A 23718-nucleotide genomic window follows, 5' to 3' on the forward strand; every position below is an offset into this window, starting at 1 on the left:
AAGGATGTGAGGATGTACAACAGGGCAGGCCTCACCCACCACCTCTGGGTCTTCTAGTTTAAACATTTCTCCTGGTTATTGACTTACTGGAATTTTTTGATTTCTTGTGTGACGCGCTATCTTCTTGAAATGGTTGGTTACTCACTATATTTCCTGTTTTGGGAACTGTCTTTTCATGTGTTTTGCCCACTTGCCTTCAGGAATCCAACTGTTGTGTTCCCTCTTCTGTCACTTTATATGATAAGATTATTAACATTATTTCTGTCACATAAGGTACAATTTTTTTCAAGTCTATTTCTTCTCTTTTAACTTTAGTGTGAGTTGTTTTTTATACACAGAGGTTTTAAATTTAAGGTTGTCAAATCTGTATCTTTCATACGAGACAAAAAGGAAAAAAAATCTACTTTAAGTATTTTTAAAATGAAGGCATTGTTTGCATACAGTGCAATCCACACTTTTAGATGCAGTTCTAGGGTTTTCACAAATGCATACATTGTGTAACCACCACCCCAACCAAGACACAGAATAGTTCCATCGCCCCCAAAATCCCTTGCACCCTTTTTATACTTTAAGTATTTTAAAATCCAAGAAAGCTGAAAGGATTGACATGATGAATAGGCAATTCTTTTCTCCTAACCATTCTATGCTTTTAAATATTGAACCCAAATATTGAAGGTCTCTAGCAGATGGTGTAACAACTATTGCTCTTATTGACACCATCACACAGGCCAACATAAGCCTAATGGGAATACCAGAGGAGAAGAGAGAGAGAGGAATAGAAAAATGTTTTCCGAATAAATAATGGCTGAAAACCTCCCAAATTTATTACACCAACCTACATATCTAGGAGACTCAATGAACTCAAATAGGATCAACGTGAAGAGACCCACAATCAGATACATACTAGTAAAAACGCTGAAACAAAGAAAAGGAGAAAATCTTAAAAGCAGAAAGAGAAAAATGACTTTACACATACAAAGAAACCCAATAAAATTAATAGCTGATTTTTCAACAGAAATGTTGGAGGCCAGAGGCAGTGGTGTAACATATTCAAAGTGCTCAAAGAATAAAACTATCAACCAGGAATCCTATACCCAGCAAAGCTATCTTTCAAAAGTGAAGGCAAGGGCTTCCCTGGTGGCGCAGTGGTTGAGAGTCCGCCTGCCGATGCAGGGGACGCGGGTTCGTGCCCCGGTCCGGGATGATCCCACATGCCGCAGAGCGGCTGGGCCCGTAAGCCATGGCCGCTGAGCCTGCGCGTCCGGAGCCTGTGCTCCGCAACGGGAGACACCACAGCAGTGAGAGGCCCGCGTACTGGAAAAAAAAAAAAGTGAAGGCAAAATAAAGACATTCCCAGATAAAACTGAGAGAATTTCTTGCTAGTAAACCAGCCTTATAAGAAATATTAAAGGAAGTTCTTCAGGCTGAAAGCAAAGTGATTCCAGGTGGTAATGTGAACACACAGGAAAAAACTAGTAAAGGTAATTATGTAATTATAAAGATAGTGTAAAGGCATAGTTTTTTCTCCTGTATCCTCTCAACTGACTTAAAAACAATTGTATAAAATAATATGCATATAAAGTATTGTTGGGCCTATAACATATAGAAATGTAATATATTTGCCTATAACAACCAAAGGAGGTAAGTGGGAGGAAAGCTATATTGGGCTAAGGAAATGACTACAGATGGTAAAATATTAATTATAACAATGTATAGTTGGGTTTGTAACATTAATATGTATAAAAATAATTCCACAGAAAGAGAAAAAAAGGGAATAGAGCTATATAGGAGTAACAATTCTATGTCTCACTGAAATTAAGCTGGTATAAATCTGACCCTGATTCTGATCGATTAAAATGTATATGGTAAACTCCAAAGCAAGAACTAAAAAAAAAAAAAGAAGAATACGTAAAGAATCCTTACAACTCAATAACAAACAGAGGGAGAAAACGCAAGAGGGAGGAGATATGGGGATATATGTGTATGTATAGCTGATTCACTTTGTTATAAAGCAGAAATTAATATACCATTGTAAAGCAATTATACTCCAATAAAGATGTTAAAAAAATAACAAATAGACAAATAGTCCAATTTATTTTAAAGACTTATTTAGTTAGTTAGTTTTGGCTGCACCGGGTCTTAGTTACAGCATGTGGACTCTTAGTTGCAGTAGTTGCAGCATGCATGTGGGATCTAGTTCCTTGACCAGGGATCAAACCTGGGCCCTCCACACTGGGAGTGCGAAGTCTTACCCACTGGACCACCAGGGAAGTCCCTAGCCAGTCCCAAAAGACCACATATTTATATGATTCCTTTCATATAAATGGAAATGTCCATAATAGGCAAACCTATAGAGGTAGGAAATAGATCAGTGGTTTCTTAGGTCTGGGAGCGGATGGGGAGATAGGGAGGTGATTGCTGAATGGTATAGGGATTGAGATGGTGAAAATCCAATTCACTGTGGTGGTGGTTGTACACATCTCAATATACTAAGAACCACTGAATTGTACACTTTAATTGTGTGAATTGTATGGGATGTGAATCTCAATAACGCTGTTTAAATAATCCAAGTAGAAATTTGTTTGCAATTGTATTAAATCTATAAATTATTTGTGACGTATTGACATTAGTATAATACACACTCACCCCAACCAAGAGTGTAGCACGTCTTTGCTTTCACTCAGTTCATTTTGGGGTCTTTTATTAGATTTTAAGTTTTTGCCACAGAATCTTATGTTTTCTTATTTGCCAGTTCCTAGATGGTCTCTAGATTTTTTTGGGATGGTGAATAGTCTCTTTAATTACACTGTATGTTTGTTTATTGTTGGTGAAAAGCAAAGGAATTGATTTTTGTAGATTAATCTCGTAACTGGGGACCTTGTGATATTTCTTATTATTTGTTCTCATAGTTTGTTCATTCCACTGGTTTTACTGGGTATATAATTATATCATGTTCAAATAATGACAGCTTTCTCTATTCCCTTTTAGTCTTTACACCTTTCTTTTTCTATTTGACTATAACTTCGCATATTTCAGTAATTATTGGTTTACTCAAGTTCTCTATTTTTGTGTAATTTTTAGCATTTTATATTTTTCTAGTAATTTAAGCGTTTCATCTAGATTTTAAATGTTAGCCCATTGTTAGTCATAATCACGATGTTGTTCTTTTTTATATCTCTGCCTCGGTCAATATCATTTACTCTTTTACAGTTTGTATTTTATCTGCAGTCAATCTCTTCTTTTCCTATTTGATTTTGCTAAAAGTCGGTTTATCTTAGTAACTTTTTCAAAAATTAAACTAGTTTTCGGTTTTGTTAATCTTCTTTTCTTCCCCCATTCATTTCATTGATTTCTGCCCATATCTTTAAAATCATTTCTTTTGCATTTGTTTGTGTGGTTTTGCTTTATTGCTTATTTTCCCACTGTTTGAGTTAGATGCTTAACCCCTTGCAGAAAAATATATCTGTTGAATAAAATTTTTATCAAACGCTTTTTCTCTATCTATGAAGATTGTCATTGTCCATTAATCTGTAAAAGTAGTGAATTAATTAATTAATAGATTTTTCTGACGCTAAACAACCTTGCACATCTGGTATAACCTCATCAAATGTCATATTTTTAATATATTGATGAAATCAAATGGTAATATTTTTATTTAGGATTTTTTTGATTCATGTGAGAAGAAATAGCTTTTCCTTATTCATGCTGTTCTTGACGTTTTTGTATTAACACTGTATCACCTTGGGGCAGGGAAGGATTCTTTAAATGATCCCCCAAAAGTACCAAGTGAAAGCACTTGGAAATTTGACTACATTAAAACTAAGAACTTCTAATCAATAGACGACACTATCAAGAAAGTAAAAGAACAAGTCACAGATTTGCAATGCATAACTGACAAAGGATTAGTATGCAGAATATATAAAGACCACCAAATAGTAAGAAGGAGACACCAGTATAAAAATTTTTCCAAATGTATTTAAATTTTTTCTTCCAGTTTTATTGAGATATAATTGACATACAGCAGTGCATAAGTTTAAGGTGTACAGCATAATGACTTGGCTTATATTATGAAATGACTACCTCAATGAACATATCTCATATAGATATAAAATTAAAGAAATAGAAAAAAATTCCCCTGTGATAACTCTTAGGATTTACTCTTTTAACAGCTTTCATATAGATCAATGTTAATTCTATTTATCACGTGTACTTTTAAATAGAGTGGTGGGTTAGTGGGTGGTCTTTTTAATGCCTCAATATTTACATATCTGTTATTTTACACGCATCAGATATTACAAAATTGCCAAAGAGATTGTTTTTAAGGCAGAGCTGGTGTTCCTCTTCCTGTCATCTTTGTCCCCCGACTCCACCCCAGCTGTGGCTTCCTGCCCACAAGGCTGCCGGGAGCTGTCACTGCTCAGGATCAGAAACCAAAGTCCAGTTGTGTTTGGAATCGGTGGAGAGATTCAGAGGGGAACTTTACTTGCCTCCCCAAAGGAATTTCCAGAACCCAAGCTCACACTGCTATCTGGCCTGGCTCACACAAACCACCTGTACTTTGAAAAGAAGCACTTTGCTCCTGGAAATGATGAGGCTGGCATTCTAGGAGGAGGTGGTGGCTTGGGGTTGGAGCAGAGGAGAGGTTGTTCAAATGAATGAATGAAGGGCTCCCCTGGTGGCGCAGTGGTTGAGAGTCCGCCTGCCGATGCAGGGGACACGGGTTCGTGCCGCGGTCCGGGAAGATCCCACATGCCGCGGAGCGGCTGGGCCCGTGAGCCATGGCCGCTGAGCCTGGGCGTCAGGAGCCTGTGCTCCGCAACGGGAGAGGCCACAACAGTGAGAGGCCCGCGTACCGCAAAAAAAAAAAAAAGAAGAATGAATGAAGAACAGAGGGCTAGCACAGGAAAAATCTGAGGAAGCCAGGAAGGAGTCACGTTCATGGAGAACCACTGACAACAGAAAAGTAACTTAAAACAAAATAAGCCGGGGCTTCCCTGGTGGCGCAGTGGTTGAGAGTCCGCCTGCCGATGCAGGGGACACGGGTTCGTGCCCCGGTCCGGGAAGATCCCACATGCCGCGGAGCGGCTGGGCCCGTGAGCCATGGCCGCTGAGCCTGGGCGTCAGGAGCCTGTGCTCCGCAACGGGAGAGGCCCGCGTACCGCAAAAAAAATAAATAAATAAATAAACCATCCCATGCTTTGCACACTTCTCTCAACTGACCCTAAAATGGAAGGATACATTGACCTCATATATTCCGGTAGAGAACGAGTAACCTGAATCTAATCATCATAAGGAAACATCAGGCAAACTCAAGTGAAGCACTTCTATTTTTTTTAAAGGGAGAGAGTTGTTCTTCCAAATTGTCAGTCTCATAAATACAGAAATGTTCCAGATTCAAGGAGACACGACAACTAAAGGCTGGATCCTGGGGATGGGGAAAGTGTTAGGAAGGACAGCATTTGGGTCAATGGACAAAATTGGCAAATCACCAGTAGATTAGACAAGTATTATGTAAATGTTGTATTTACTGAGGTTGGTTACAGGTGGTTAGGTAAGAGAACATCTCTATTCTTAAGAAAAACACGCTGAAGTATTTAAAGGTAAAGGGCGATGATGTGTAGAACTAACCCTTACATGCTTTAGAAAATATATGTATATTGAGAAATGAAAACCAGCTGGAATTAAAACTCTGCCCCACCATCCATCTATGGACACAGATAAAGCCAACCATAAAGTTAACAGGAAACATCCCCGCCCCCGGGGATATGCTGCAGCTGTAGTGTTCTAATAACTCCCTTTATGGGTGACTAGGGCTATTTTACTCACTGAGAAGCTTAGTTCTCAAAAATCACAGGCTTTTGGAAACTTTCTTATTTGAAATTATATCCATAAGAATTCAACAGGGAATTCCCTGGCGGTCCAGTGGTTAGGACTTGGTGCTTTCACTGCCATGGCCTGGGTTCAATCCCTGGTTGGGGAACTAAGATCCTGCAAGCCAGTGCCACGCGGCAAAAAAATAAATAAATAAACATCCTACTCTTGCCTGTAAGATGTAAGTCACTTTGACACAGACAAGAAGCCTCCATTTCCAGCCCTGATACAGAGATTTAGATAGAGTTTCTAGATACAACATGCCACATTTGTCTTAACTTGGTAGTTTCCAAGGAAACAGGACCCTGAGACCACTTTGCAGTCCAGACCTGATGTTGACTCATTTATACAAATCCCTGCTTTGCTCTCAAGCTATTAAAACATAGCTTCACTTAAATTTCATTCGAATTCCTCTCCTCCCCCAAATTCTATAGCTCGATCCAGCTCCTTTTTGGGGACGTGGTCTCTTTCATTGCAATGAGTCAATAAACCTGACTTTGGTTTGTCCCTGGTGATTGCGTTAGGATGGAGTGGTGGGTGATGAGTGGATGGATGGATGGTTGAATGGGCAGATAGATCAATAGAGTGAAAATAGAGGAAAACTTCATTTAAAATGAATTCAGAAAGCCCAGAAAAGAGAGCTCTCATGCATATACCACACACTGCAGCCTGCATAACCAGAAGGAAGAAGGGAGATAAAAATTATTTTAACAAGGTCTGCTCATATAGAATTCTTTGTACAAAATTCTCTTGGTCTTAACTTCTTATGCATGATGATAAGAATGTTACTTTTTTCCTTCTGGGACAGGAGAGTACATTTTTTCACATGGGAATTTCACTTCCTGGTTTTAAGAAAAGGGAGGAGGATTCCTCCTTGCCCCAGCAAGATCCACTAACCACTGCTTGCAGTCAACAAGAAACCACCACGGGGGCTTCCCTGGAAGTCCAGTGGTTAAGACTCTGTGCTTTCAATGGAGGGGACGTGTGTTCGATCCTGACTGGGAGACCAAGATCCCACATGCCCTGCGGCAGAGCCAAAAAAAGAAAAGAAAGAAACCACCACAACCTCAAAGTCTTGTTCTTCTCCAATAAACTTTTATTCAAAACAACCCTCCCCAATTTCCTCCTGAAACCTAATAAAAGCTGACCTGCTGTCCACCTCTTCGGACTTGCCTGTGGTTCACCGCAGCTTTCTCTGCTCGAACTGTAATTCTTCTGCTATTCCTGAATAAACTCATTTTGCTGGTAAAATAACTTGCCACTTTATTTTTTCAGGTTGACAATAGATTGAGGATGATAAAGCTAAAGCAATGGGGTGAACTGTTAACAGTAAATAAATCTGGGTAAAGGGCATATACAAAATATTATTTTTATTTGTGCAAGTTATTTGTAAGTTTGAAATTATTTCCAAATAAAAAGTTTTGGTTCTTTTAAAAGGGGCTGAATTGGTTTGGACTAGATTTTAGCAAATCTTTTGCAGGCCAAGGAAGAATTTTTTTTTAAGTAATTTATTTATTTTATTTTTGGCTGCGTTGGGTCTTTGTTGCTGCACGCGGGCTTTCTCTAGTTGCGGCGAGCGGGGTCTGCTCTTCGTTGCGGTGCATGGGCTTCTCATTGCAATGGCTTCTCTTGTTGCAGAGCACGGGCTCTAGGCGCACAGGCGTCCTGGCGTGCGGGCTTTCAGTAGTTGTGGCTTGCGGGCTCTAGAGCGCAGGCTCAGTAGTTGTGGCACACGGGCTTAATTGTCTGCGGCATGTGGGATCTTCCTGGACCAGGGCTCAAACCTGTGTCTCCTGAGTTGGCAGGCAGACTCTTAACCACTGCGCCACCAGGGAATCCCCCAAAGGGAGAATTTTTATGTTGTGTTTTATATTGTAATTCAGTACATACTCAAGAACTCAAATTATGAGAACTATTTCTTTCCACTTTCTCTTCATTCTGATATTTTCTACGATTTCACTTTTTTAAAAATGGTTATGATACACCCGTGGAAATTCACCCATATTTTGAAACACTCTCGTAGTAAGATCTGAGCACCCATTACACTCTAAGCCTAATGGAATGTTAGACTCCGCCGATTCATGTTTTCTCTCCGTTGACTCGGGACCGGACTACATTTCCCAAAGTACCTCGGGGTGAGACCTGGAGGGTGGGGAGCCAGGGTCTGAGCTCTGATTGGAGACTGGGTGTGGTCCTCCAACTTGCAGGGAAATGTGGGCGATCCTCACGTGGAGGAGAGGGCGGGGCTTGAGAGAGGATCTGCATGAAGCCCACGATGGCTGCTGGGAAATGTTGTTCTGGGCAGGAGGTTGCGGGCCTGCCGCTCAGCCTCCTGGGATTCGTAGTCCTGGCAGGCCGGTGGACCCCCCCTGGTTCTTTATCTTCCCGCTGGGTCATTTCAGGCTTTGCGCCCTTCCTCCATCACTTCACTGGGATCCCTTAACTCACCGAACCCGACCAACTGCCGAGGCCTTCTCCGGTCCGCGGCTCGGAGCTCTCAAACGGCAGGTGCTCCACAGAGAGCCAAAAGAGGTGGCATTGGCAAACGCCCTTGAGAGGCCTGGGAGGGCTTCTTGGAGAAGGCAGCAGTGTTCCCATATGCAGACCGGAATCAGCCAGAAAGCAGCGTACAGGCGAGCTGATCTGATGAGTTAACACTCCTTGCAAATGCCCTCTACTCCCCACCCCGGACGTCTCTGTGTCCACAACTCTTTTTCCCTGGGCTAGTATGACAGATACTGACCAAACAGTGGCACCTAGAGTGATGGAAGGCTTGATGAGGAAAGCCCCCGACCCAGTGGGAGCCCAGGTGAGTCACCCGACTGAGGCCTGGGGGACGCCAGGGAGGAAGAGAAGCAGTTAGAAATCCAGTTCATCTCAGGGTTCCCAACATGGCCCCACACAGGCATCTTCCTTCATTCAAAGAACTCCCACATGCCAGGGATGCTGGGGACGCAGAGCTGGTCATACCCAGCCCTGCCCCACAAGGGTGCCCAGTCTGGCTGATCAGGGTTAGCTAGGTCATGAGAGGAGTCAGGGGTTCGGGAGCACCAAAGGCAGTACCTAACCCTGCTGTGGGAGCTAGGGGGTAGGCAGGTTGTTCAGGGTGACACATTAGCCAATTCTTGGACTTTTGCCTATGCAAAGACAGTGTCTGGAGAGAGCAAGCAGAGGTGAAGGTGAGGTTAAAATAGCCGAGTAAGCATCAGAGCTGACGTTACAAAGGCCCCTCTGTGTCTGGCACTATTCTAGGAGGCAGATGATATCACCCCCATTATACAGATAGGGACACTGAGGAACAGCAAAGTTATGTCTCCCTCAGGTTGCGCAGGTTAAGTGGCTGAGGTAGGATTAGAACCTGGGCCATCTGGCTCCAGAATCTAGGCAGGTAACCATTGAACTGCCCCCAACCACTCACTTCCCAGAATTTCAGGTCTGTGAGGGTGGACTTCTCCCAAGCAATAGCAGACATTCACCAATGTCTGCCTAATCTGCCCTTTGATTTTCTGTAAGACATCCTGCTGCCCCACTGCAACCCTGGAAACAAGCTTAGAGGGGGGATGAATTTTGAGCAAAGTCTTCAGTCCCCTGATCGAAGCCTTCCTGACCAGAGGCCACCCCCCTTCTTCTGTACCTCCTATGGGGCCTGTAGGGCTGAGAAATGACTCCTAAAGGGAGTGGGTGGCTTGTGCTCCCCCCTTCTGGAGATGACGGAGTGGCTCTTTCCTCCCACTGGAAGATCCAATGGTGAAACTTTAGGTGGGTGGTACCATGGCTGACGAAGGGGAAGGGACAGAGATGTAAGGACAGACAGGGTCACACTCCGATTCCTGGGCTCTGTGAGGATATCAGGGTCCCGACCCTGATGCCAGTATGTGGGGAGACACTGGGTGTTTCCAAAAGAGCTCTTCCTCCAAAGAGTGCTGTCCACAGTGCTGAGCCCAAGATGGGTCTGGGTGTCCTCACTGCCCCAGGGGATTAATGGTGAGGAAGAAAATGTAGTGTGTGGCTTACGCTCCACCATTTCCCAAATGCTCACTTTCCTGGGCTCATGTGAACATCCCAAGAGCCATACAAGGTAGGGCTAATGTGCCCATGTTCAGACGAGGAAACTGAGCCTCAGAGGGAGGGAGGGACTGGCTCATGGCCTCACAGGCAGGGAGTGGAGGACGGATCAATTGGGAGGGAGCCTAAGCTTCCAGGCTAGGTAGGTCCTCATGTTTGTGTCTAAACACATGCTCTGGAGTTGGGGGAAGGGGAAGGGAGTAGTCATGACCATAATGTCATGACTTTACATGACATGATGGTACCATCTGGTGAAACAAGTTTGAGACACACTAAAAAAAATTAAATGAGGGTCTTTCCTGCAGGACTTGTCAGAGCCTTTAGCTCCTTTGTGCCTCCCAGATCTCTTTGATCAGGACCAAGGCCAAGGCCTGGGACGATGACTGACAGGCCCTGGGTCCCAAAGGCCTTGAGTGGGGCACGATGGGGGTGGAGGCGTCAGCAGCGTGTGCACTCGTGTAGTCCAAACATGTGTGTGCAGTAGCGGATGCCCGTGTGTACATATGTACGTGTTGTCCATCACTCTGATCTGGGGCTCAAACAATACCTGTAAAAGGGGGATGGGACCTTGCCCTTCCTGCCTTGCCCCGCAGAGAGATAAAGGCCAAAAGTGCCTCCACTGCCTGCTCAAGTCAGATTCCACAAGGCTTTATTGGCGCCGGACCTAGCCTGGTGCCCACCGCTTCCAGGAAAGACAGGCAAGGAAGGGGTCCCGGCCCCGCAGGAGCCCCCCAGGGATCGGCCACAAAGGGCGGATGGTGGGATGGAGTGGAGAGGCGGGGGACCGGGCCCGCTTAAAAGGGGAACTCGCAAACATAGTAGAGGCGCCGCTCGCAGTCATGGTCCCACCAGGAGCCGTCGTCCGAGGCCTGCGCCACGCAGTTCTCGAGCGCGCCGCCGTTAGGCTGGTTGGGGCTGAGCGGGTGCGGCGTGGCGCTGGGCCGGGCGCCGGGCTCGGGGCTGGGGGAGCGGTGCCAGGCGAAGAAGGACACGCGCTGGCCGTTCTCGAAGAGGTAGAGGCCCTCGGCGCGCCGGTCGTGCACACCCAGCCACACGGGCCAGTTGTAGGGGGCAAGCGCCGTGCGCAGATAGCGAGTAAGCACTTCCATCTGCTGACGATCCGCCGGCTGCGCCAGGCTTCCGCCCCGCGCCACGCACCGCGCCTGCGCCGCTGCCTGAGCCTCGAAGTCGCGCGACAGCAGGAAGCACTTGTGGCCTAGACGCACCCCCTTCAGGCAGCCTGCGGGCGGGGCGGAGCGGAGGTGGGATTAGTGTCTCAAGGGCGGAGCGGAGGCGGGCTCAGAACCGCCAGGGGCTGGGCGATGGCGTCAGGGCCGCCAGGGGCGGGGCCAGACTGTTGGGGCGGGACTGTAGGGGGCGTGGTGCGGCCAGAGTAGTTTCGGCTCCACAGCACTGTGGGGAGCGTTCCTCCCCACAAGCCCGTCTGCTCCCCGCATTCACCCTCCCCATCAACCAACACACCCCAAATCTGCAAGAACCCCCTCGCCCCTGACACCCAGGGTCCTCACGTCTCCTCAGACTTTTCCGGACCCCTTTTGCCACCAGTCCCCCATCTGACCCGGATCGTCCCTCTTTCCCCGCCCCGCACGGTGCGACTCACCCTCCAAGCGGCCATGCTCGCGTTCGGAGCGGCTCTGCGCCTCCTTCAGGGCTTGCAAGGCGTCGCGGGTGTCACCCGCCACCTCCCGCAGCTGCCGCAGCCCCCGGCTCAGCTCGGCCACGCGGGTGTCCAACGCGTGCAGACGGACGTGCACCTGGTGCAGGCCTGCGTCCAGGCCGGCCAGGCGACCCACTGCGTATGGACAGGGCGCACGCTGGACCGTGACCCTGGGGGCGGAGCCAGGGGACCAGAGGACCTGGGGGGACCGGGACCTAGGGCTTCTGGGGCGGAGTTGGGGTGGGGGTGGGGGTACTCAGGACTCCTGGAAGGTAGGGGCCGGTGGCTCCGGGCTCTTGGGAGGCAAGGCCGGGGATCCGGAGCTCCTGGGGGTATAGGGGCTCCGAGCTGGGCAGTGGGCACCTGAAAGACCCCGGGGCAGTGATAGGACGGTTCGTTTTTGTGAAAATGACCACGGAGGCCTGGGGGCAGGGCGGAGCTAATGATTACTCACGGATATAAGTGAAGGTGTCTTCAGAGGTGGGAGAGGGGCTGGGGCTGAAGTAGGGAGTTGTGGTTGGTTCCTCCTCGCCTTCCTCCCCCTGACCGTCCTTCTCAGTCGCCCAGGCCCCTTTGCCTCCAGGGTTTCCCTCAGGATTTTCGTCCCCCCTCCTAGCAGGCAGTCCCAGGGCTTCCCGTAAATGCTGAGGCAGGGGAGGGATGGTCAGGGCCAGCCTGGCAGCTGCATTCTGACCCCCCAGACACTCCAGCCACCCCTTTCCAGCTGTAAGCTGGTTCTCTGCCCCGAGCCCCTACTCTGAACCCGTCACCCTCATCCTCTGAGCCTAACCCATCCCTCCCGTTGCCCATTTCCCTGACCCTCAAATACGCCCCTCCCAAGCCCACAGTCACCCAGCCGGGTCCCCCCACTAGAGTCCCAGCACTCCCCTAACTCACCTTCAGCATCAGGGCCTCCCTCTCCCGCTCCTCTTCCTGGGGGCTAGCGCATCCCCCCTCCCGCTCCCTCTGGGCTCCCCAAACTCCATGACTGAAGCCCAGGAGCTGGGGTACCACCAGAGCCCCGAGGAGCCAGGCTGCCTGCATCAGGCTGGGCTCGGAGCACCAAAGGCTGCAGAAGGATGTCTCTGAGGAGAGGGATGTTTCTGGGGACTGGAGTGTGTGCAGATCACCAGCCCCCTGGTCCGTTTCTCTCTGGTCCCTCTCCTCCCAACTCCCAGCTCCTGTCTCGTCCGTGGTCCGTTGGTCTCCGCTCCTCTGTGTGTGTCTCTCCCCGCCTCTCCTGGCTCCCCCGAGGCCCTGCCTCTGTGGCCGGAAACCTCCAACGTTCCAAAGTTTGGATCCCGCCTGCCTTGGGTCTCCGCACACACCCTCCTCTTCCCACTTTCCAGAGCTTGCTTCCGTCCTGTCCTGCTCTTTCCTTCTGCCACAGCCAAAGTTCCAGAAGGTCAGGAAGAGGATGGAGCCGGCTCCCCAAGGGATCCTGGGGTACAGCCTCTGCCCAGGAACCTCCTCAGGGAGTTGTCGGAGCTGGGCCCTGCTCCCCTCTCTTCCCCCTGGCCAGCGCTCAGGACAGGGGAGACCTCAAGGTCTTGCTGAGGTTGTTATTATCCTGTGGCCACCGTGGCCCACACACCCTGCGGGAGGAGGCTTTCCCACCATTCGCAAGCTCTAGACCGCCTCCTGTCCCCAGATCTCCCGCCCTGCCCTCCAAGCCCTTGCCCCAGATGCAAATGAGTGTCTGTGCCTGTCTGTGGGGACACATGTGAAGAGCACGCGTGTGGCTGTGTGTGCAGCCCTAGAAGGTGGGGCTGTTGGATCCATCTGCCTTGCTTTCCTGGAAACCTCCTGCAGGCCGGGTCCTGGGTGGGGCGACGCTGGGGATTCCAGCTGTTCACAGCCCAGCAGACAGACCCACAGGGTGATGGGCTGGGGCAGAGGGGCGGGGAGAGGCTGGGTGGGTGGGGTCAGGAAAGCTTTTTCCGGGAGGTGGAGTAGACAGATGCCAGCTGGGTGCACAGAGAGCTCTGAGCATTCAGCAAGGTACCTCATCTCCCGCCTGGACCACTGCAGTCGCCTCTTCCTGCCTCTCCCCCTCCTTCCTCCCAAGCCCCTCCAATCCACACAGCTTGCCGCAGCCAGAGCAATGCTTCCAAACCACCATAAATCAGATCACATCACTCCCCACTCCCCTGCTCCCCCCAGCTTCCCATCATATGTGGGAGGGAAGCCAAGCCCTGTCCTCTGCACAGGCCTGGCCTGCCCAGCAGTGGGGGCTGGGAAGGATGGGTCCCTTGCACCTCCGCAAGCTCATCACCCCCATTCCCCTCGCGCCCTAACTCCCCCCATCCCGCCCCCACCCTCCACAAGCTCCAGCCACACTGGCCTCTTCGCTACTTCCTGAATGCTAAGCTCCTTCCCACTTCAGAGCTTTTGCGCTAGCCTTTTCCTCCTTCTAGAAGACTCTTCCCCCAGTTCCTTCTCATCATTGAGGTCTCAGCTCAGGGAGGCCTTCCCCACGTTAGTTTATTCAAACACCTCATTTCATCTTTTCGGTTGAATCAAGACTGGCGTTGCCTTGTTTGTTTGTTTACTTGTTCAGTGTCTGTCTCCCGCCAATGAAGGCAGGCGGCTGTGTGCATTGCTGTATCCCCAGAGGTAGAACAGGGCCAGCTCCGCACGTAGTAGGTACTCAATCATTTGAGAGAGGAAGGAAGTAGTCTTTCCTGCGGGGTAACAGCTCAGCCAGAAGACCGAATACCGGATGGTTGTGTTTAGGTGGCAACTCGAGTTCCCCGTGGCACTGGGGGTAGGGGTGGCAGCCGGGGTAGAGGTGGGGAAGGCAGTGGAGGAGAGGCTGCAGAGGCAAAGGAAGCAGGAGGGCAGGCCGTGCCCACTCTATGCCAGGCCCGTGCGTCATGTAAGGTTTTCCCAGCCTCAGCCCGGCTGGTTGTGCAAGAGAACATGGGAGCTCACGGGCCAGGATCGCAGGGCCCACCCTTCAAGGGAGAAAACCGAGGCTCGGAGAGGGGCCGGCTCAGCCTGCTGGAGGTGCCCAGCGTGGCGGCAGCTAGCCAAAGCTTCTGGCTGTAAGCAAAAGCAGGGCATCTGCCCTCAGCTGCCGGGAGCCCTAGGAGGGGCCTTGGAAATCGATGCATCCAGCCTTCCATTTTCCGAGAAAGCAGAGGGCAGTGTGACCTTGGGCAGGCTGCCCACCACCTCAGAGCCTGAGCCTGTCTCAGGCGCCCATGAAGGGCCTGGGGACCCCTCACTGAGAGAGAATACACAGGCCGGAAAGGCCTTGTGGGCCGTGGAAGGGTACACAGCCCCTCTCACAGGTGGTGCCAAGACAGGCAGCTGTTCTCTCCCCAGGCTCAGCTGCTCACCACCTGGGCCGGTGGATGTGCGTCCGGAACCGGGCCTCCTGGGGCTGGGCCAGCACCTGCTCCAGCTCACACCCTGGTACCCGTGAGCCTGCAGCTGGAGGTGCACCCACAGGCTGCTTAGAACTGCCCTCTGCAGGTGCCTGTGCCCTGGCTGGTGGCCCTGGTCAAGCTGGGAGAAGGGTAGGAGCCCGGGCTGCGGCGATGCTCTCACCGCTGCCCTACGGGATCTGCCCCATCTCTGCGGGTGTGTCCCATGCACCAAGGAGCTGAGCTGCTGAGATGCCTGGGGGTATCCGTGTGAGGAAGGAGGACAGGCAGCTGTGGAGTGCCCAGTACTGGACCACAGCAGTCTGAAGACTCTGAGTCAGGCTCCCTGTCTCTGATCCACCACCTCTCTCTGACTGGGTGACCTTGGGCAAGTTACTTAACCTCTCTGGGCCTTGGTTTCACCCTCTGGTAAATGGGGATGGCACAAGTCTGCAGCCCAGAGGACTGGTGTGAGGAGCTGAAGAGTAAATCCAGAACGGAGCCTGGCGCACAGGGAGTGTTCAGGAAATGTCAGCAATAATCCTCACGGAGGGGAGCGAAGGCGCAGGGTCGTGCCTCTGCATGGGCGTGTGCACACCTGCGTGACGGAGGGCCAGGTGGGTGAGTATGATGGAGATGCAAGCACACATCTCCCTCCAGTTCTGTGTCTGTTTCAGGGTTCCGTGTGAGCTGGAGTTCTGAGCAAGCACAGCCGGCTGCGTGCCCGCGTGTGGGGGGTGGGTAGATGCGTGTGCTCTGCCGTGTGCATGCTCCGGCACTCGGGTGTGATATGTACATGATGTAGCTGGGTGTGTTCATGGTAATGTACACCCAGAGCCCTGCATGCCCTGGAGAGAATGTACATGTGGAGATATCTGCAGGGGCAGGGCCAGCTAGCGACTCTCTGCACCTGTGCCTCGGAGGAAGGTGTGTGTGTGTGTGTGTGTGTGTGTGTGTGTGTGTGTGTGTGTGTGTGTGTGTGTGTGTGTGTGTGTGTGTGTTTGGGGGGATATGACAGGAATCTGTAGCTCTCACCATCCAATTTGGGCGGGGTAGAGTCTAGCAACAAATATTTAATTGCACCCTACTGTGTGTAGAGGTGGTGGGGGCGATCTGGGAAGGGGCGGTCCTGGGGGTGCGAGGAGAGGTACCCTTGGGGGGCGGGTCCCCATCGTCGGGGTACAGGGGCAAGCAGGGGTGGAGTCAGGGTTCGGGGATCCAGGCGGCTGAGAGGAGCGGTGGGGGAGGGGGCGGAGCCGGCGGTGGCGGGGGGATGGGCGAGGTTTGGGGGCGCGGGGAGGGGCGATGTCTCCTCCGCCGGCTCCCGGAGGGAGGGGAGAGGGCGGAGAGAGGGGAAGGAGGGAGAGAGGGAGGGAGAGAGGGAGAGACAGGGTGAGGGAGAGACAGCGAGAGCGAGAGAGCGAGAAGCGAGGCAGAGGAGGCGCGGAGCTGGCGGCGGCGGCGGCGGCGGCGGCGGCGGCGGCGGCCGGAGGAAGAGGAGGAGGAAGAGCAGGCGGAGACGCGGCGCCCGGAGCCGGCCGGACCGAGCCGGGGGCGGGCTAGCTAAGAGGGGCGCGGCGGCCGCGGCGGAAGGGGGGGCGCTCTGCGGATGGCCAGGCCCGGCCCGCGGGGGGGGTGAGGTCCTCGGACCCCCGCCCGCCCCCCCGACCCCCGCCCGCCGCCTCCCCGGGCCCGCTCGCCCTCCGGGGCGGTGGGGCATGGCCTGAGGGTCCCCCGTCTCCGGGGGGGTGGGGGGTGGGGGGAGGGGGGAGGGGCCGCGGGCGCCGCCGACCGGGACTCAGCAGCCCCGCCAGGCAGGTAAGGGGGCCGAAAACCGGGGGTCTGGGGGAACGGCGGGCCCGGGGCCGCGGGAGGGGGCGGGGGCGCCCCGGACGTCCTTGGCTGAAAGCCGGGCTCCCGGCCCGGGTGTGCGGTGGGGGGGCGGGGGGTGAGGAGGGGAGCGTGGCCCCGGGCGACGTCAAATTAGGTTACGCCCCGGTCCCCCGTGCCCCGTCCCAGATCGCAGACTTGGTGGGAGGATGCAGCCCCCATCCGCCGCCGGCAGAGCCCCCTGCCCGAACCCGCCTCCCCGCGCTCCTGGGCCAAGGGCTCGGTCGCTGTACCCGCCTCTTGGCCCTGCCCGGCCACTCCCCCACCTCGCCCATCCCGGCCCACCTCGGCCCCTCGACCGCTCCTGCGGCCCCACCCCTCGAGGCCCCTTGCCTGGGTCATCCCGGGGCCCGTCTCCGCCGGCGGGGCTCTGGGCCTTGGCCTCCTCCGCCCCCTTCGACCCCCCGTAGCTCTTGCTTCGCCTTCCAGACTCCTCCAGTCCCCTCCCACCCCTTCACAAGCTCCCCCCCATCCCACCCTGTCCCCTCTTCCTTCTCCACCGGCCGGCGCGCCCCCTCGGCTCCTGCCCCCGAGTCCCGCTCCCGGGTGCCCCCGCCCCCTCGCCCCGGACCGGGGCTCTCCCCCACCAGCTTCTCGGCCCGCCCCAGCCCCGGCTCCCTCTCCCCGCCTCTCCCCGCCTCTCTCCGCCTCCATTCATTCTCCCGGGCCGGCTCTCGGCCAAGCCAGCCGCCCCCCGTCCCCCCGCCGCCTCCCAGGGCACCCCCCTCTCCTTCTTCCCCCCCCCCCCCCCGCCGATTCCTCAGCCCCGTCTCAGTACCAGCTGCGTGCCAGCTATTCTTAGCCGCGGAGCGTTTGATTCATGCCGCCCCGGCGGAGTGTGCCCGCTCCCTCCCTCTGGGCCTGAGGGGGAGGGGCCGGGGAGTCGGGGGCCGCCGCACGCGCGGGGGGACCCGGCTAGTTTTGCTTTCAGGCCACTGGCCACCCCATTAGTGCCCGGTTGAGGCTGAGGGTCAGCCAGGGTCAGCGGAGGGGGAGTGGCTGCCAGCCCCAGGTCCGGAGGTGGGATGTGGAGTGGAAGGGTAGGAGGAGGCCGGGGTTTCCGCAAGGGTAAGGCAGGGGCAGCTCTGCGGGGTACCTAGAGGGGGAGGGGGCTTCGAAGCCGTGGCCACGCTTGGGGGAGGGGTCGGCCTGCCCACGGCTAGATACTAGCTCGCCCACAGCTCTTGGAACTCTCCTCCCCGCCACACGTTTTGTCTTCCCTCCCCCAACCCCCTAGCCCATCCCCACTCCCCCAAAGTCAGCAGTACCCACCACTGCTTCCCGTCTCCATGGCAACGTGCAGGAGCCGGGCCTGGTGTGGGGGGGGAGGGACAAGACCAGACATTCTGGTTTCCGGTGCTAGGGTGGGGGGAGTGGAGAAAATGAGAGAAAAGGACCCCATCTGGGACTCACCCTGATAAGACTCCCTCAGGGGCAAAGAATAGTGGGGATCTGGAGAGGATCTCTCACCCCAGTCCCCCAGAGTCTCACCCCCCTTCTTAGTCTCCCTCCCAGCCCCCCAGTCTCCCTCAGAGTGGGGCCACCAGTAGTACCAGGCAATGCCAATCCACCCACCCAGCAGCGCCAGGCCGCAAACACACAGGTCATCTGCAGCCACCGTGCACCGACAGGGTGGCTGTCACCTGGACAGCCCTCCCAGGGCCAGCCTCCCCACCCCCACACACACCCTCTCAAGATGCCCCCAGAAACTGGCACAGGCAACTTCTTGTGGTTCCCTCGGCACACCCCTTGCATGGTACTCTGCCCCGTGACACCCCCATCTCAGTGCCCCTGCCCCCTGGGACACCGGGTCCCCAGCAGCCCTCTGCACACATTGTCAGCCACACTTCAGCGAAGTCACCAGCTCCACCCTAGGCTCAAGGCACCTCCCTCTCCCCCTTACTACATCGCAGCCTCACCCCAGTTATCCTCTCCCCCTTACTACATCTCAGCCTCACCCCAGTTATCCTCTCCCCATTACTACATCTCAGCCTCACCCCAGTTTTCCAGGAGGAAGATGGGAGGATCTCAGGTGAGGGCCCTGGCTGGGGCCAGGAGGGCAGGATGCCGGTGGGTCGCCCACCTGTCTGTCCTCAGCTAATTTTAGCTGCCTTATCCGTGGCCTGGCAAAGTGGGCCAGTAGCTCCCGCGGTGATTTTGCGGTTTCTGGGACACCACCACGCTGGGTCAGCGGCAAAGTGGGGCGCAGGAGGGGCGGGGGGCTGCGAGCAAGGCCAAGGGCAGGGAAGGAGACGTGCAGGAAGCATGGCAGGGTTGGTGTGTGTGTGTGTCTGCACGAGAGAGGGAGAGGGAGAAAGAGAGAGAGAGAGAGAGAGAGCGCGCTAGAGCTAGAGCTTGGAGGCTGTAGGAGTGTCTGGGGGGTGTGTCCAGCCTCCTTCCTGCCTCCCTCGGGCAGGGTGGGGCGGCTGCCCTTGACCATTTGTCCACTGAGTGCGCCTGTGGCCTCCAGGGGGTCTGGGTTCCTAGTCTGACAGCCGCCCTTGGCCCCCCGCAGCCGCCTGTGATGCTGCCGTCCCCCGTCGCCCCGTGGCCCCATGATGACCCACAGCCCCGCGTCAAGCGAGGACGAGGAACGCCACAGTGCCAGCGAGTGTCCCGAGGGGGGCTCAGAGTCCGACAGCTCCCCAGACGGGCCCGGGAGAGGCCCCCGGGGGACCCGGGGCCGGGGCAGCGGGGGACCTGGTAGCCTGGCCTCGGTTCGAGGCCTCCAGGGCCGCTCCATGTCTGTCCCAGACGACGCCCACTTCAGCATGATGGTCTTTAGGATTGGCATCCCTGACCTGCACCAGACAGTGAGCCCGCTGGCCGGAGGAGGGGCGGGGCGGGAGAGGGACCCGAGCCTGCACGGGGAGGCCTCTGGTGCTGGGTGTCCTTACACGTGGCCCCCAATTTCCAGACCCCCACGTATTGCCCCCAACACCCACTCTGTCCCTGGAATCACCCACAGCCCCTTCCCACACCACCTCAGGCCCCTTCCTGTTGCCTCCCCCACCAGAAATGCCTGCGCTTCAACCCAGATGCCACCATCTGGACGGCCAAGCAGCAGGTGCTCTGTGCCCTGAGCGAGAGCCTGCAGGATGTCCTCAACTATGGCCTGTTCCAGCCGGCCACGTCGGGCCGCGACGCCAACTTCCTGGAGGAGGAACGGCTGCTGCGGGAGTACCCCCAGTCCTTTGAGAAGGGGGTGCCCTACCTGGAGGTGAGGCCCACAGCCTTCCTGGCCCCTTCACAGATGACAGAAGACACGTCCTGAGACACATCTGCCCCCTCCCCGTTTTTTCTCCCAGCCAAGACCTTGGCAAGGGAAAACCCAGTGGGCTCTTCTGGATTCGGGGGGCACCTAAGAATCAGAGCCAGAGAGGCCTGAGTCCAAATTACCGTGCCTTCTGCCTCTGACAGGTGGAGTGACCTTGGGCAAGTCATTTTCCAGCCCCAAGCTTCCCGTTATCAATCAAAGTGGGAAAGGATGCCCAATTACAATAGGTATTCTAGAACCTTCCCCATGGGGTCCAGACTCCCTAGGGGTTGCAGTCCACATGCCCCTAGTGGCCTAGCACCGCTCTGCCCACCCAGCCAAGGCTCTGGGGCTATTTCCACCCTGACCCAGAGTTGACTCCTGGCTCAGAAGGGGGTCCAGACCCCTGATTTTGAGTCTCTGTCTCTCCCTTTACCCCACCCCTGGCCTCAGTTCCGATACAAGACCCGAGTTTACAAACAGACCAACCTGGATGAGAAGCAGCTGGCCAAGTTGCACACGAAGGTGAGAGAACCCTGCTGGCACTTGCCCTCCCACCTGGAGCTCCCTGCCCAACCATTTTCTCTCCTATCTCTTCCCAACAGCCCTCCAAGCCTTCTCTGCCTCTGCCAGGGTCCCCCACGTAACTTGGGATGCTGTGTCACATTTGGGACAACCCCAGTGCCCCTGCTAACCCTATCATAGCCTTCTTTATCTCCTCTCTTTCCTCCTTGTGCCTCTGCCCAGGCTCACACCATTTCCACCTCGGTCCCGCCTTCTTCATCTTTGGATTCTCCCCTCTCATCTCCTAGGTCCCCTATATCCACTCAGGGCCCTCCTTCCTTGGCCTGTGACTCTGACATCTAGCATCCCGCTGCCTAGGGACTGTTTCATAGACACCCTGCGGTTCCCACAATCCCAGAGCCTAAATCTCTACCAGGTCCAAGGATGCTCTCCTCCCCAGCCACGTTTATCCTCCTGCTTCCTTGCCCTCCAGTCCTCAGACTATATGTCCCCTGCGTCTCCTCTGGTCCCCCAAAAGCCGGGAAGAAGCCAGGGGGCTGCTTTGGTCAGAAGTGAAGTGAAGGATCCTTGACACTTGGGACGAAAGCTCCCAGGCATCTTCTCATCCCCATCGCCACTCCACCGTGCCTTTGTCTCTGTCCTCCCCAAAATATTCCATCCGTCCAGACCTGTACCATCCACTGCAGGTGCTTCCAGACACATACGGCCCCCTGGGTACTTGCAGTGTGGCAGGTCCAAACGGAGCCTCGCTGTGAGTGTGAAATACACACTGGATTTGGAAGACTCAGTACCCCCAAAAGTAAAATATCTCATTAATAAATCTCATGTGGATTATCTGTTGACACAGTAATATTGTAGATATAGTAGATTAAAAAGAGATAGGTCAGGGGCTTCCCTGGTGGCGCAGTGGCTGAGAGTCCGCCTGCCGATGCAGGGGACACGGGTTCGTGCCCTGGTCCGGGAAGATCCCACATGCCGCGGAGCGGCTGCGCCCATGGGCCATGGCTGCTGGGCCTGTGCGTCCGGAGCCTGTGCTCCGCAACGGGAGAGGCCACAACAGTGAGAGGCCCACGTACCGCAGAAAAAAAAAAAAAAAAGAGGTCATTAAAGTGAATTTGAATGTAATTGAAAGTTCCCCTTCCTTTTTTTTTTAAAAAAAAAATGGCGGCTACTAGGGACTTTTCAATGACGTGTGTGGCTTCCTGTGTATTTCCACTGGACAGCACTGCTCCAGAGCCCAGCTTTGCTCCCTTCCTTCCTGACCGGCCTGTCTTCTCTTGTCTATGCCTCAGACGGGGTTGAAGAAGTTCCTGGAGTACGTGCAGCTCGGGACATCCGATAAGGTGGCACGGCTGCTGGACAAGGGGCTGGACCCCAATTACCATGACTCGGATTCAGGAGGTAGGGTGGGGGCCGGGCACTTTGGGAGGGCTGGAGAGTTAAGAACGAGGCCTAGGGGTTGCATGTGACCGGCCTTTCCCGTCCGCCCCCACCAGAGACCCCCCTGACGCTGGCTGCCCAGACAGAAGGCTCTGTAGAGGTGATTCGAACCCTGTGCCTGGGCGGGGCCCACATCGACTTCCGGGCCCGGGATGGCATGACAGCGCTACACAAGGCCGCGTGTGCCCGTCACTGCCTCGCTCTCACGGTGAGGTGCTAGATCCTCCCGGGACCCTCCCCAGAGCTCAGAGGCGCCCCCAAATTACCATGCTTCTCGCCCAGACTGCACTGGGCCAATTGACCCAGACCCCTCCCCCACCTCTCCTCCATTGCTGCTACTCTGACTGAGTCCGACACCCTCCTGGGACCTCCAGGAGCGCCCACCCGCCCCAGCTCAGGGCTCATGACCAGCTGTAGTTGATGGTCACGTGGACCCTTGCCCTACACGCAGGTAGATCATGTTAATTTCCTGACACCCAGAACTTCTCCATTCCCTCTGACCCAGCTCTACACCAACACCTACCTCCGTCTCCCTGACCTGTAGGCTCTCCTGGTGGCCTTTAAAATGCAGAGTGAGCTCCCTGCTGTGCCCCCAGATACAGACCCTCCTCCATGCACACCCTGCAGACACAGCCCCTTCATCTGCCTCCTCCGGACCCTGGCCCTCAGCCCCTCCATCTACCCTTCCCAACCTACCGCCCACCCCCCAAACACACCCCCTTCTCTCACAGCCCCCTCCTCCAGTGCAGCGTCTAGAATGTGCCTTCCCAGATTGACAAACCTTGTAGACCCTCAAAATACATACACGGAGACCGCTGGCCCGGTCTAATTTTAAAACGGGCTTCTTTTCCCCCCACCCAAGGGCACTTGATCCCTCTTCATACACAGGTCAGGCTAGACCGCCCCCAGAGCTCTCGATAAACACCAGGATTCATAGACGCTCCAGCTGAACGCAGCCTCTCCTGCTTCCTCCACCCCTTTCTTGAAGATCCCTGAACACCAGCCCCAGAGGTCTGCCTTGCAGCCCTGGAACCGACAGACCCTCTTTATGTGCACCCCTCCCCCAGACCCCGCCCCTGCCCGCACCCACCCCTCCCCCCAGGCCTGCGCTGTCCAGCCCAGCAGCCACCAGCCACGTGGGGCTGTGTAGATGTCAACGGATTCAAATGCACTAAAATCAAAACTTGCGCTTCTCAGGCTTACTAGCCACGTGCAAGCACTCGGTAGCCCACACGCGGCTGCCATATTGGATCGTGCGCCTGTAGACTGTTGCCGTCACCGCAGGCGTTGCGAATGTTCTATGGGACAGTGCCACCGCAGACTCTCCCCACACAGGGCGTTCCTAACGTGCTCGATGCTGCCAGCCTTCCAGGCCCGGAGCTGTTACTTGAGCGGGCCCGCTCCCTGCCCCCGAGCCCCCAGCCCCTGCGAGGCTGGCCAAGTGGCTTTAAGCCAAGCTTGCCCCCTCCCAGACTTCCTTCTGTGCCCCGTCCTCAGGATCCCGGTCCTGATAACACCTCCCGCCCAGCCAGGGACCATCCTGCACCCAGACTCCGTTCTCTCATTTGTCCCCCGAACCAGCCTGTTGAGTAGGTGGGCACTGAGGCGTTAGGCTCCTTCAG

At 54.5% G+C, this 23718-nt stretch overlaps 2 protein-coding genes across 3 annotated transcripts in view; one reads left to right on the forward strand and one right to left on the reverse strand.

Moving 5' to 3' along the window:
- Window positions 1-10600: 10600 nt before the first annotated feature.
- CLEC11A (C-type lectin domain containing 11A) lies at window positions 10601-12800 on the reverse strand. Its single transcript, XM_082676825.1, has 4 exons — window positions 12512-12800; window positions 12069-12258; window positions 11558-11749; window positions 10601-11176 (listed from the first exon to the last, which is right to left on the reverse strand). Exons 1-4 carry the CDS (start codon window positions 12656-12658, stop codon window positions 10731-10733), a joined length of 975 nt encoding a protein of 324 aa, XP_082532951.1. The 5' UTR covers window positions 12659-12800; the 3' UTR covers window positions 10601-10730.
- A 6633-nt stretch (window positions 12801-19433) lies between these two features.
- The window catches only part of SHANK1 (SH3 and multiple ankyrin repeat domains 1), a gene marked incomplete at both ends in the record, with an annotated part of 42894 nt that continues 38609 nt past the window's right edge, over window positions 19434-23718 (forward strand). For both annotated transcript variants that reach the window (XM_082676797.1, XM_082676798.1), the window contains 5 exons: window positions 19434-19688; window positions 19892-20095; window positions 20585-20656; window positions 21949-22057; window positions 22153-22304. In XM_082676797.1, coding sequence (XP_082532923.1) covers window positions 19434-19688; window positions 19892-20095; window positions 20585-20656; window positions 21949-22057; window positions 22153-22304 — 792 coding nt within the window. The remainder of the gene's footprint in view (window positions 19689-19891; window positions 20096-20584; window positions 20657-21948; window positions 22058-22152; window positions 22305-23718) is intronic.

Source organism: Grampus griseus, assembly GCF_964374135.1.
Source record: "Grampus griseus genome assembly, chromosome: 19".
NCBI classification, from domain to species: domain Eukaryota; kingdom Metazoa; phylum Chordata; class Mammalia; order Artiodactyla; family Delphinidae; genus Grampus; species Grampus griseus.